General features: G+C 42.5%; 1 protein-coding gene across 1 annotated transcript in view; it reads right to left on the reverse strand.

Annotated features, from left to right (window-relative positions):
• LOC101157521 (plectin) overlaps positions 1-13,504 on the reverse strand; it is a 194,012-nt gene that overhangs the window by 36,810 nt on the left and 143,698 nt on the right. Inside the window, exons 33-34 of the mRNA XM_023964104.1 lie at positions 9,871-13,224; positions 1,760-7,907 (exon numbers count right to left, since the gene is read on the reverse strand). Of these exons, the coding sequence (XP_023819872.1) occupies positions 1,760-7,907; positions 9,871-13,224 (9,502 nt within the window). The remainder of the gene's footprint in view (positions 1-1,759; positions 7,908-9,870; positions 13,225-13,504) is intronic.

Genomic DNA, 13,504 nt, shown 5'->3' on the forward strand with positions numbered 1-13,504 from the left:
ACAGAATCCTTGTCAAATCAGTTGAGTATAACATTTCAGCCAAAAAGAAAACCAAACAGATGTTGCTAAAGTTGAATGAATTTCATTTCACATCAAGTGTCCCTCCATATTAATGCAAAATAAGAAAACATGCAGAAAGTCAACTTATCAATAACAAAAACACGATGCAAACAGTTTATAGGTGTACAGGTATGAAAAACAAAAACGAACAGCTGTAAAAGGAAATTTGGAGAAAAAAACAATGGAGAAAATGGGGCTGGTGTAATATATATATATATATATATATATATATATATATATATATATTGCAAGACTGATACATTTTTGTCAATGCGTAGAAATCAAATATTGTATAAATATTAAAAAAGATTATTCAAGTAATGAATAATAATGACAGAAGCAACTGAAAGGAAGGTGGTCATCCCAAGATGATGTTGAATTGGCCTCAGCTTTTCTCAGTGATGCACAATGAAAGGACAGACTCAAATGCCGATCTAGAAACAAATGAAAATAACTATGAAACAAAGCAACAACAAACAATGCAGTGCAGAGGGGGAAAAACAGGAAAATTAAATACATGTGTAGAGCTCATCTTGATCAAACCAATGGGTTTTTAACTTGTACACAGAAATAATGTCTTTTGAGACAGGTGTGCAATGTACCTGTTTGCCTGCACAAGGAAGACTTGGACTTAAACATCCATCCATGGAGGAGGGAAGATGTGCTCCGGCAAGCTGAGTATCTGAGTTTGCATGTTGGTGTGTCCGAGGCACCTATAAAAATCAAACCAAGAAAGACGATCACAGCACATTGGAATTATGAATTGCTTGTTGGGAGACACAGCATGTGACCAGGCAAAACAGCAAGATGAGGGAGGTTACGGTAAACTCAGAGGTGAAACGGAAATAAAAGATAATAGAAGACGGCAAACATAAAAATGATAAATGAAGATTTTAACTTACAATAATGAAATTAACAGCAGGCAGCAGGTCTGTGGTGGGAGCAGGATGGAGTCTGACATCATCTTGGGATTTAGCAAGGGAGACTTGATTGACAGGTAATGTGACCAATCCAATATATTGAGTGCAAAACATTTAGCTTCTCCACTCAATAAAAATAATCATGATTAATGAGATATGAAACTTATAATATAAAAACATTTCACTTTGGCACTTCCTTTGACCGTTGCATTCTGTCACTGTTTCACTTTGTGGTAACTTACATAGTTAATGCATGCTAGAATTTACTGGGATCAAAGTAATGTTACCAAAGTAATGTTAAAAAAAAAAAAACTTTTTTCTTTAGAAAACATTCAGACATTTTGGAGGCATCTGAATATTTCATTTATAGACATTTAATATGTCATCACTGATGCATTCTAAAGGTTATAAAACAAAACAAACTTAATTCAACAACATAAAGTATCTATTAGTTTTTAAAAGCACTTTGTATTAAAAAAAATTTCACTTAAAAACTGCAAGAAATCGTGCTTTCTCTGGTAATTTGTACAAGAGAAAAATTATTTTTGATATATCCCACAAAATCTTTCTATGTCTATGTAAAATGCAAAAGTTATCAAAAAAGCAGAAAGTTGAAAAAAAAAAACGTGGCCTACATAATTCTTGTCATAAGGACATGCAAATAGTAATAAATAAATATTTTCTTTGTTATTTGAATATTTCTCTGTTACAAATGCAATTTCAAAGTGCACAGGAACTGTTGATTCTCAGTTGCAACACATCAAGAAGATTAGGAAATCAGAATCTGCGGGTGTAGCTGGATGAGGATGTGAATGTGGAGGAGGCCAAATTCATGCTAAAGCCTGAACCAGCGTCAAAGCTTCCTCTTCTGGACCCCGTTCTGGATCCAGTCCTTGAGCCACTTCGAGAACCATAAGCAGATCCAGAGCCACTAGCATTGTAGGGACTGTAAAGGCCTTTGGTAGACTGTGAAGAGGCTTCCAGGAGCCTAAGGCCAGTCCCTTCCTCAACCATGCTTTTGTCCATGGCATCTTTGAATGAGATTTTCAGTTTGGTCTTTGGACATGTAAGATATTTTGAATATGCACTGACATCTCTTAGTTTCTGGGCAGTACGGGCATCGATGGTTCCCTTTCTGATAGACTCATCTAAGGGCACCCTGCCCTCGAGCTCAGGCTCAATAAGTCCACCTGTCAAATACTGAATCTCAAGGAAACGCTGACCAGCTTCGTAATACAGCCAGCCCTTCTTTAGGGCCTGGGAAGCAGACATCTTTACTTTAGTTCTTGGGTCTTCAAATCCAATAAAAGCCTTCTGAGCAAGGTTAAGGCGATCAACCATAACTTTATCCACCAAGCCTTTTTCTGTGGCTTCAGAAACCGAGAATCTTTCTCCACTATTGGGGTCAATAATACCTCCTGTACAGGCTTGAGCCTCTAACAATCGTTGGCCAGTGATGTTATCAACAAGGTTTCTGTGCATTGCCTCTGTGACAGAAACTTTCTCTAGTGTGTCTATATCCAATATTCCTGCTATGGGAACTGTCACCTCGGTCGGGTCATTCCAAATGACTGCAGGTGGTTTCAAAGAGGGTATGGGGCTCATGGCAGAGGAGTAGGAGGAACCTGTGGTTGAGCCAAATGAGGAAGAGCGTGAACGGAAACCACCCATGCTTCCAGAAAGCATGTCAGCAAACTCTGTGATGGACAGGTTTCCAGCTCTGTAAGTATTAAGGGCATGCTGGTCAATGAGTCCACGTGAAAGAGCGTCATCCACATCATATTGTCTGCCTGACTTTCTGTCAATAATTAGGGACTTAACAGAGCCATCAGAAGAGGTCATTGTGATTTCTTCCCATTCACATTCCTGCTCAGAAAGTTCCAGATAGGTTTGGTGGTCAATTAGCCCATTTCTGTAGGCCTCATAGACAGTCATTTCTTTGCCTGTCTCTGGATCTACAATGACAACTCTGCGTTTGCGAACTGAAGATTTTGAGGAGGTTTTCCTTTCCCGACTTTTTTGTTTTAGTAAAAGGAGCACCAGGCCAGTATCAGCATCACTGATACACCTCTCCATCAGCTGAAGGTAGGTCAGATTTTCTTCAGTGTTGGGATCAAAGAACCCTTTGGTGTCATCAGATGGATCTGACAGGATTTCGTTCATTTCCTCATCAAAGAATCCACGATTGTAAGCCACCTCAACAGGAAGTCGATGACTTTCTTCAGGGTCAATGATTCCACCTGTGGCAATCTGGGCTTCAAGTAGACGGATACCATGATCTTTCAAGATAAGACCCTTTTTCATGGCCTGAAACAGGGAGATTGTTTTACCTGAATAAGGGTCTCTATATCCGGTCACTGCCCTTTCAGCAGAGAGAAGTTTGTCTTTAAACTCTGGTCCTACTATTCCCATCTTTACTGCTTCATTGACAGTCAGCTTAAGATTCTTGATTGGATCTATCACATATCCAGTAGCTGCCTGGGCCTCAAGAAGTTCAAAAGCAGTGCCTGGCCTAATCATGTTCCTCTTCATGGCCTGGTATATTGATAAACGTTCTTTTGTAGTCTCCAAAAATACACCAGCAATGCAACCCGTTCCCTGGAGATACCTTGAAAGTCTGTTGCTAACCTCTTCCACTGAAAGGAGGCCTTCATTTAAATCGACAACAGTCTGTTGGTCAATGATTTGTGAGCGAATCAACTCCTCCATTGTGATCTGTTTTCTTAAACCTTTAAATGTCAGTCTCTTGTCTCCTAAAGAGAGTAAGCGCAATCCACCGTCTAGTTTGCATCTCTTGAGCAATTCTGCATAGGACAATTTTTCATCTGTGACAGGATCAACAAATCCTTTAATGTCATCAGTCAACTTCTCATTCGTCTCCTTATTGATATAACCTCTTTGTAAGGCAATGTCTGCAGGTAAGTGGAACTGGAATTCTGGATCAATTATTCCACCGGTAGCGTTTTGTGCCTCCAGCATTTTCATGGCATAGTCTTCAGGAACAAGATCCTTCTTCATTGCTTGGAAGAGTGAGATGACCTTGCCACTATATGGATCTTTGTAACCTGTGACAGCTCTTTCAGCTGAAAGAAGTTTGTCATGAATCTCAGGTCCAACGACACCTTTGCGAACAGCTTCATCCACAGTCAGCGTCTCATTTTTAATTGGGTCAATAATAAATCCTGTTGCTGCTTGTGCTTCAAGGAGGCTAAGACCTATTTCTGGTTTGAGGAAACCTCTTTTCATTGCCTGGTATATGCTTATCCTTGAACTCAAGTCTGTTGTGACTCCAGCAACACATCCTGTCCCATAAAGATACTGTTTTACACTGGTCATCTCCATGATGTCAAGGATGTTCCTCTTTCCCTGTTTAAGGAGGTTGTATGTCTCCAGGTCGATAATGCGTGCGTTGTAGAGCTCTTCGATCGTTATCCTTCGTCTTATAAACTGATATGACTGTGGGTTGTCATTTCGGGTGATCTCCCTTTGTTCCATTATCTCAATAATAATGATGATCATTCGCTCTTTAGTGATTTTACCTGAGCGGTATTCATCCATGAGTCTTTGCCTCTCCTGCTCTGGGAGTAAATTTGAGTTCACAACATCCCAGAGATTCATTGGTTTGTCAGAAAGGCCTTCAATTGGAATGTCAATTTGAGTATTGGCCAGATCACTTTGTGTTTGTTCTTCTGTATAGAGGTATGTCTTCTCTACGACAGTTGGAGATTGGGGCTTGGAAAGTGGAAGTATGTACAGACCTGTATCTTTGTCTTTCTGGCACTTGTCTTTGAGCTGCTTGTAGGTTACATTTTCATCAGTTTCTGGATCTGAGAAAGCCTTGTTTTCTTCTGACGGCTCAGATAAGGTCTTAGCGGTTTCTCTGCTGAAAAGGTTTTTCTGACATGCAACATCAATGGGTACACGATGACTGTTTACCGGGTCAATAATTCCTCCACAGACCATCTGCGCTTCTAGGAGGGGAATGGCATGTTGTCTAAGAATGAGATCTTTTTGCATTGCTTCAAAGAGGGAGATTTTCTGTCCTGTAAATGGATCCTTGTAACCAGTGACAGCTTTTTCTGCAGAGAGAAGTTTTTCATGCAGCTCAGGACCAACAAGGCCAGCTTTTACTGCCTCATCTACTGTTAGACATAGATTTTTCACTGGATCTACAATAAACCCAGTTGCAGCTTGGGCCTCAAGCAATGAAATGCCTGTGTTGTGTCTGATGAGCTTTTTCTTCATTGCTTGATAAATGCTAGTTTTTTCTTTAGTTGGTTCAAGGTAAATACCAGCAATGCACTCTGTTCCCTGAAGGTAACTGCTGACTTTGGGATTCTCACTGACCTGTTTAGGTGTTGTTTTGCCTTGTTGAAGGCGATCAAATGTTGGTTTATCTATGATTTTGGAATCATAAAGAGAGTCTGCTGGTACAAGAGCTCTAAGTCCCTTAAAACTGGACTCCTCCCGTTTCTTGGCCTCTTTCTCATTCACAACTGTGATAATAATTTTGATGATCTTTTCAATTGTAAGCTTTCCAGACCGAAACTGTCTTAGCAGGTCAAGCCTTTGCTCCTCAGTGAAATATTCTGAGTTTATAATTTCCCAGAGGGTCATTTTTCTGCCCTTAAATGGTCCAGACTCAAGTTCCACAGTTGCCTGAGTCATTGCCTCTTTTGTTTGCGCTTCAGTGTATGTTGCTTCCTCTTTGTTATTGATTGCTTCATCTGACAAAGGAAGAAGTTGTAGACCACTTTTCTTGTCGGTAAGACATCTCTGGAAGAGCTGTGCGTACGTGACTTTCTCTTTTGTGTTTGGGTCAAAGAAACATTTGGTGTCATCAGTTGGGCTGCCAAGTGAATGTTTCATTTCATCATCAAAATAATTTCTTTTGCAAGCCACATCATGAGGAATACGATGGCTCTTCTCTGGGTCAATTATACCACCAGTGGTCATTTGAGCATCAAGCAGTCTTATTCCTTGTTCTTTAGGAATGAGATCTTTTCTCATTGCTTGGAAAAGAGATACAGCTTTTCCAGTGTAGGGATCTTTGTAACCTGTAACAGCTCTCTCTGCTGACAGGAGCTTTTCATGTAATTCAGGACCAACAACAGCTGCTTTGACAGCCTCATCAACTGTGTACTTCTTGTTTTGAACAGGGTCGACCATATAGCCTGTTCCTGCTTGTGCTTCAAGCATTTTCAGGGCAAGCTCAGGTCTCATCATTTGCTTCTTCATAGCTTGATAGAAGGACATTATTTCCTTGGATGAGTCGATGATTACTCCTGCAATGCAGTTTGTACCCTTCAGTGCTTTACTCACTGGGCCCATTTCAGACACTTCTTTGACGGTTATATTTCCCTTATTCAATTTGTTGTATAGATCTTTATCAATGATTGCAGATTCTAGAAGCTCGCTGGCAGGAACAGGTCCTCGAAGGCCATCAAAGGTGATTTCATTCTTTTTCTCTTTCTCTTCAGTCACAGTTATCACAATTTTGATGATCTTTTCAATTGTGATTTTGCCAGTCCTGTACTGACGGAGGAGGTCCTTTTTCTGATCTTCAGTAAAGTACTCAGAGTTTATTATCTCCCAAATTGTCACAGTTTTTCCTTTGAATCTCCCAAATGGTACAGAGACTGTAGTTTTACTGAAAACATCTTTGGTCTCTTCTTCTGTGTATATACTGGAGCACTGAGCAGCTTTGTCTGTGATTGGCAGTAGTAACAGACTGGTCTGGGGGTCTGTGGTGCATCTTGCAATTAGTTCAGAATAAGTCAAGGGCTCCTGAGTGCTAGGGTCAAAATATCCTTTTGTGTCATCTGAAGGACTCTCCATGATCTTATTTATCTCTGCATCATACTGTCCTTGTTTGCAGGCTGTTGCATTGGGTACGCGGTGACTGTTGATGGGGTCAATGATGCCACCAGTAGCAAGCTGGGCCTCAAGGATTCTAATGGCATGGTCATGTTCAATCAGCCCCTTTTTCATCGCTTCAAAAACGGAGATTTTTCCTCCGGTGTATGGATCCTTGTAGCCAATGACAGCCCTCTCAGCTGAGAGCATTTTGTTGTGTAGTTCAGGTCCAATCACGCCTTCCTTGACAGCCTCATTCACTGAGAGTTTCTGATTCTTAATGGGGTCTAAAATATAACCGGTGGCAGCCTGTGCCTCAAGAAGGATCAGGGCTGTGCCAGGTGTAATCTTCTTCTCTTTTGATGCTTGATAGATTGACATCTTTTGATTAGTGGGGGTCAAAATACCAGCAACAGCATACTTTCCCTTAAGAATTCTCTTCAGATGTTCTGTCTCAGCAAGCTCCTGTACAGTGGTTTTGCCATTTTTTAGCTTTTCAAAGTCTTTCTTGGGTAAAAGACCAACTTCATAAAGTCTACTTGCAGGCACTTTATCCCGGATGCCATCAAAAGATAATGGATCTTGTTTCTTGTCTAAACCATCTACCATGTCACCAGCGTTTTGACCATTGTAAACTGTCTTTGTTGTCTCAGCAACGATCACTTCTTTGTCTGGGACTTTCTGGGCTTCCTCAAGTTGGTGTAGCTTCTCACGCAATTTCTGATTCTCCTCAGCAAGGATCCTTTCCTGCTCTAGTCTCTTCCTCTCCAGCTCCTGCATTTCCTTTTGCCTGTTTAGCATTTCTTGCTCCGCCTCTTTTTGTTTACTAAGGGCTGCATTCATGTTAGCCTGGAGTTTCCTCTTCTCCTCCTCCATCAGCTGTTTCTGCCGTTCCTGCTCATCTTTGAGAGCCTTTGCCTTTCTGACTTCTTCTTCAAACTGGCTCTCCAGTCTCCTTTTCTCATCTTCAATTTGCTTCTCTTTCCGTAACAGCATCTCTTTTTCGGTCAGGAATGTCTGTTGAAGCATCGTCTTCTCATGCTCCATTTGTTTCTGCTGAGCATCAGCCATCTGACAGGAGAAGAAAAACAAATTAGTTAGCAGTTACTTGCAGAAGTGACAACAGTCATTCACTCTTTTTCATGTATTTTCTCGACAAAACTTTTAGGAAAAAGTAGCTGTACAATGCACTCTGCTATGCACATACACATGAACAAAAACCACTTCTGTATTTTGCATTTTTAATGGGGATTAATGATGACCAGGAAAATACTTAACCATGTCTTCTGGCAAAATGTAAGTCTGGTGTAAAAACAAACATGACTTTTTTAACAATGCAGACTGCATCTAAACTAGGAGTCACATTTAAATACATTAAAAAAAGGACAAAATTGGATTTCAAAATTGTTACTTATGTATTTCTTCGTGTGACGACTGTTAAGCAGAATATTAAGTTTGAAGAAAAAAACGACAATGCGGCGTCTCAACTCGCCTGAAATTAGTCTTCACTTTACATTCCTGGACTTTGAATCTTAAGTAAAATTGTTAATTATCCAAATATCAATGAATTGAGAGCTGAGCAACCAAACTGTTCCCTTGATCAGAATTTTATCAGTCTGATAAAATCTTATATTGCAAAAAAATGCTAGAATAGTCTTTGGCTTTTCTAGAACAGGGGTCTGCAACCTGAGGCCATGGAACCACATGAGGGTCTTTTATTCCTCCTTTCTGACTTTTTGGCTTTGAAGAAAAATGATAACAATATGACTCAATTTTTTTTGGATTTATGTTCAGATCTTTAAACTGACGTCATCTTTTATTGGTAAATTAACATTTTTTTAAACCACTCCTCCAAATTGCAGACGTCATAACTAAGCAAAATGATGGTTAAATGTATCATTTTTACAAGAATATGTTTAAAAACAAACTTTCATCTTCAGCTGCTCAACCGTGTCTAGTTGGTGTTTAGAGGCAAAGTCCTTAAAAGTTCATAACTGCAAAACATCTGCGGCTGCAGGAGGATCTTAGTTGATTTTTTTTTTCTCAATGTTAAGATGTGGGACTTTGCGGCCTGTGCTTGGTCCTGCTCCTAAGAAACTGGAACATATGGGTCTTTTGGTGTGAGAAGACCCATAGAAGAACCCTGCTGTAGACAATCTTTATTTGACTTAAGGTGGACATAAAGGCAGTGACGGCCTTGTAAAACCTGGGAACAATTAATGGCAAAAGCTTCATTAATATGGGTCATGTTAGGACATTCTAAAGTCCATCTTAGTATCACAAATACAGTCTAGGGCGAAGAGATATGACGATTGTGAACTTTCTTTTGCATTTGGATGGTCCTTTAACCTCAAACCTGATTGTTTCAGAAAAGGAAAAAGTAACAGTCCTTCAGCCCATCGTATGACTGCGCTGCAAGTCTTAGAGGTCTTGTGAAAATGTCGTGTTACATTGTAATAATGGAACGATACAGATAAAAAACACTGAGATTTACTTTAACCTGTTTGCTCGTTTGCCAGATAATCCTGTTTTTTATTGAGTTGGTCAATAAAAATGGAGGTCAGTTTAACCGATGGAAATTCTACAAACTATGATGGAACTTTGTGTAAACTGTAAGGCATTAGGTAGTCAGTGGGTATTTGTGCTTGTTCAGCAAACAAATGTATCGTTTAGAGTTTATAGGACCTTAAATACTTTATGGTACCACTTTAATGAAAAGGAACAAATATATTTATTATAATGTTTTATTTGCTACTGGGTCAGGATTATACTCAATTCACAGGGAATTTGGACGGGTAGAAACTTAAAGCGAATTGGTGCAGGTCTTTAAATAATAAAAAAAAAAAAGCATTCAGGGAGACGATGAGCATGAGCACAGTGCACTGTAAGAAAAGTAAAATATTTAAAATTAAAAATACAGATTCATGATTAGTAAAAATCAAAGAAAGAAATAGAGGAATGTTTAAGAGAAGTGTTAGTCCTTCGAGTTAACAATGACATGAGCTGCTCTGCTATGCCATTTTGGACACAATACCTCTTTGGACTTATTTTGAAGTTCCTCAGCCTCCTGTTTCAGTCTAGCCTTCTCACTCTCTAGGTCTGTGATAGCTTTGCGTAAATCATCGGCCTCTTTGGTGGAATTTAGTCTCTCGAATTCCAGTCTTTGAACCACAGTCAGTTTTTCTTTGGTGGCAATTTCCGTTTCATGAAGACGGGCAGCCACTGCATCTGCCTGTTTCTTGAATTTTTTGGCTTCGTCTTCGGCTTTTGCCTGGGCTTCGCTAAGCTGAGAAACCTGGAGCTTGAGTTTTTCTGCTTCGGTTGTGATTTCTAGTTGCCTCTTCCTCTCTGCTTGTAGTGAGCGGTGGTATTCCTCCGTTTCCTCCTCCAGGCGCTGCTGCATTTGCCGCTTATCCTCCAGAAGCTTTTGTGCTTGTTCCTGAGCCAGCTCTTTCTGTCTCTGGAGCATCTCTGCCTCAGCTCGGAGTCTGGATGCTTCCTGTATGGCTTGCATTTTCTCTTTGAGGATTTTGTCTGCAAGCGCTCGCTGCTGGTTGAGGTCCTCTTCGGCTATCTGCCTCAGGCGTGCCGCCTCTTGGGCCTCAACACTTAGTATGGCAGCTTCCTCTGCGAGTTTTTTCAAATTCTCTGCCTCACTAGCAAAACACCTCTGCGTGTTGTTTTTGTTATCCAAGATGAGACGCTGGTTTTCCTCCTCTATTCTCATTTTTAGTTTGACCAATTCCTCCATCTGGACCTTGACTTTAAAAAGCTCCTCCTCCACCTGGGTCTTCTGTTTGACGGCATCGTCCACCTCATCCTTCAGCCGGTGCAGCTCCCCGTCCAGGAGGGACTTCTGCTTGTCTGTTTCATCCAGCTGAAGCCTAACTTTGGTGAGCTCCTGCTCCACTTGGAACTTCTGTTTCAGGGTTTGTTCGGCTAACTTTTTGTGCTTTGCCATTTCGGTGTCAGCTTGCTGCTTCTGCTTGAGGGCTGCGGCTTCGGCCTGTGCTCGCCTGGCGGCTTCAAACTCGGCCTCCTTCCTCAGCCGCTCTGCGTCCTCCTGAGCCTTGGCTTGGTTTGCAGCTTCTTGCTCGGCAGCAGCTTTCTGCCGCTCTGCGTCCTCTGCTTGCTGACGAAGGAGAGCTGCCTCTCTTTCAGCCTTCTGCTTGGCGGCCTCTGCCTGGATGGCCAGCTTCTTGGCTTTGTCGTACTCTTCTTTCAGCTTCTTTTGCGTGATGCTATCCTCCTTCTGCTGAGCAAGGACGCTCTGTACCTGTACCTCAGCTGCATTGCACTTCAGAGCTGCCTGCTGGGCTGCAACGATCTGCCTCTCTGCTTCTTTGTCTGCCTCTTCTTTCTGTATTTTGGCTTCCTCTGCTCTTTTTTTCAGCCGTTCCAGCTCCTCTTGGGCGGCTTTGCGCTGTCTGGCGGCCTCCTCTTCTGCAGCAGCAATCTTCTTCACTTTTTCCTCAGCATCCCTCCTTCTCTTCTCCTCCTCGAGGGCAAGCTTCCTCAGCTTTTCAGCTTCCTCTTCTGCTCGGAGCTTGCTTTGTTGAGTTTCCTCCGCAATATTCTTCAGCTTGTTCAGCTCCAGCTCCAGATCAAGTTTTCCAGATGAGGCCTTTTCAAAGTTGAGCTTAAGTATTCGGATCTCCTCTTCAACAGCCCGTCTTTGCTTCAGCGTTTCGTCTACTAACGCCCTTTGCCTTTCCATTTCATCCTCAGAGGACTTTTTGAGTTGAACTATCCTTGCCTCAATGTCCTGTTTGTGCTGGTTAGCTTGGTCCTCCAGGGCTTTCCTCTGGTAAGCCTCGTCCTCTGCCTGCCGACGGAGTCTCTCGTTTTCTGCCTCCTTCTCTTTCAAGGCAATCTCGGCCTCGGTTTTTTGGCGAGTGGCTTCGCTGATGGCAGCAAGCTTTTCTTTGAGAATCCTCTCGGCCTCGGCTCTCTGACGAGCTGCTTCTTCCTCTGCAATTTGCCGCTGATGCTTGGCCTCCTCTGAGATGGCTCGAAGCTTGCTGGCCTCTTCGGCCAGGTCCCTCATTTTGGCAGCTTCAGCTTCCAGCAGCTGTTTGCTCTTCTCGGTGTTGCACATGGATTCTCTGTCTGCATTTGCCTTCATCTGGATAAGCAAATCCATTTCACTCCTGACTTTGGCCAGTTCATCTTCCAGCTGTTTTCTCTGTTGCTGGGCTGCAGCGACTTCATTCTTCAGACGGTAAAGTTCATCTTCGAGGAGACATCTCTGCTGCTCTGCGTTGTCAAATTCGGCCCGGAGACGGATGAGCTCCTGCTCCGCAGTGAGCTTCTGCTGGGATGTGCTCTCAGCGAGCTTCCGCTGCCTCTCCAGCTCCCTTTCAGCCATTTCCTTCTGCTTCAAGGCAGACTCCTCAGCTTTGGCTCTCTTCTTAGCTTCTCGCTCTGCTTCCTCCTTCTGTTTTTCGGCTTCTTCTTGAGCCAGGCTCTTTTTGTGTGCTTCTTCCTCCACTTGTAGTCTGAGGCGAAGAGCCTCGTTGGCTTTCTGCCTCCACTTCTCAAGCTCCTTCTCTGCCTCTTCTCTGGCGTTTTCTGCATCCTCCTGTTGTTTCTTGAGCTGAGCCGCTTGTTGTTGGAGCTGGAGGACTGCACCGTGCTCTTGCTTGAGTGATTCCTCCAACTTTGAGGTCTTTTCCACAAATGAGATGTGTCTGCTCTGTAACTCGGCAGCTGCACTCTTCTGGGCTGCTTCGTGAGCCACCATGATCTGTTTTTCTTTTTCCATCTCCGCCTGTTTGACTCTCCTCTCTGCCTCCTCGGCTTGTCTCTTGAGGTCCTCCAGGACTTCAAGAGCTTTCTGCTTTTGCTGAGCAGCTTCCTTCTCCGCCTCAGATTTCTGTTTCAGTTCCATCTCTGCGATGTGCTTCTTCTGAGACTCTTCGTGAACTTGTCTCCGGAGCTTCTCCGCTTCCTCCTGGGCGGCTTTCCGGAGTCTCTCAGCTTCTTCTGCTCTATCGCGAAGTTGCTGGAGCTCAGATTCGGCTGTGGACTTTTGTTTCAAAGTTGTCTCGAGTTGGATGCGGATGAGGTGGATTTCATCCTCGATTTTGGCCCGGCTCTTGAGAGCCTCGTCCACCTGCTGACCTTTGTCCTTGATCTGCTGTTCTGAGAGGTTCCTGAGTTCATGCAGCTCCAACTCAACGTTGCTCTTCTGCTTTTCTGCATCTACAGCAGCAACTTCCCTCCTGCTTACTTCCTCCTGCATTTTGAGCTGCAGCTCTTGAGCCTCTTTCTCAGCTTTAGCAATGGCCTTTGCGTGAGCTTCAGCTAACCGCTTTTGTTTTTCTAACTCAGCCTGCATGTCCGCCATCTTTTTTTGCTCTTCCGCTTTGAGTTTCTGTGCAGCTTTCTGCATTAGTGGAAGCAAATGGTAAAGAAAGGATTATAATCAAGCATGACAGGTTAAAGGTAATACTTTACATCAATTTGCTCACATCAGTGTGTGCATCAGCAGTTGTTACTTTGGTAATCAGGCCCAAAACACACTTGTTTAGGAGCAAATGAATGTAGTGTATGACCTCAGTAATGTTAATAATGTGATTAGCTCAAAGAAGAAATCAACAACTCGATGCAAATTAGATGCACATTCATCAAGGTGATGTTAAATTCATGATGCAATGAAAAAAAAA

This window comes from Oryzias latipes, chromosome 16 (assembly GCF_002234675.1).
Source record: "Oryzias latipes chromosome 16, ASM223467v1".
NCBI lineage: Eukaryota > Metazoa > Chordata > Actinopteri > Beloniformes > Adrianichthyidae > Oryzias > Oryzias latipes.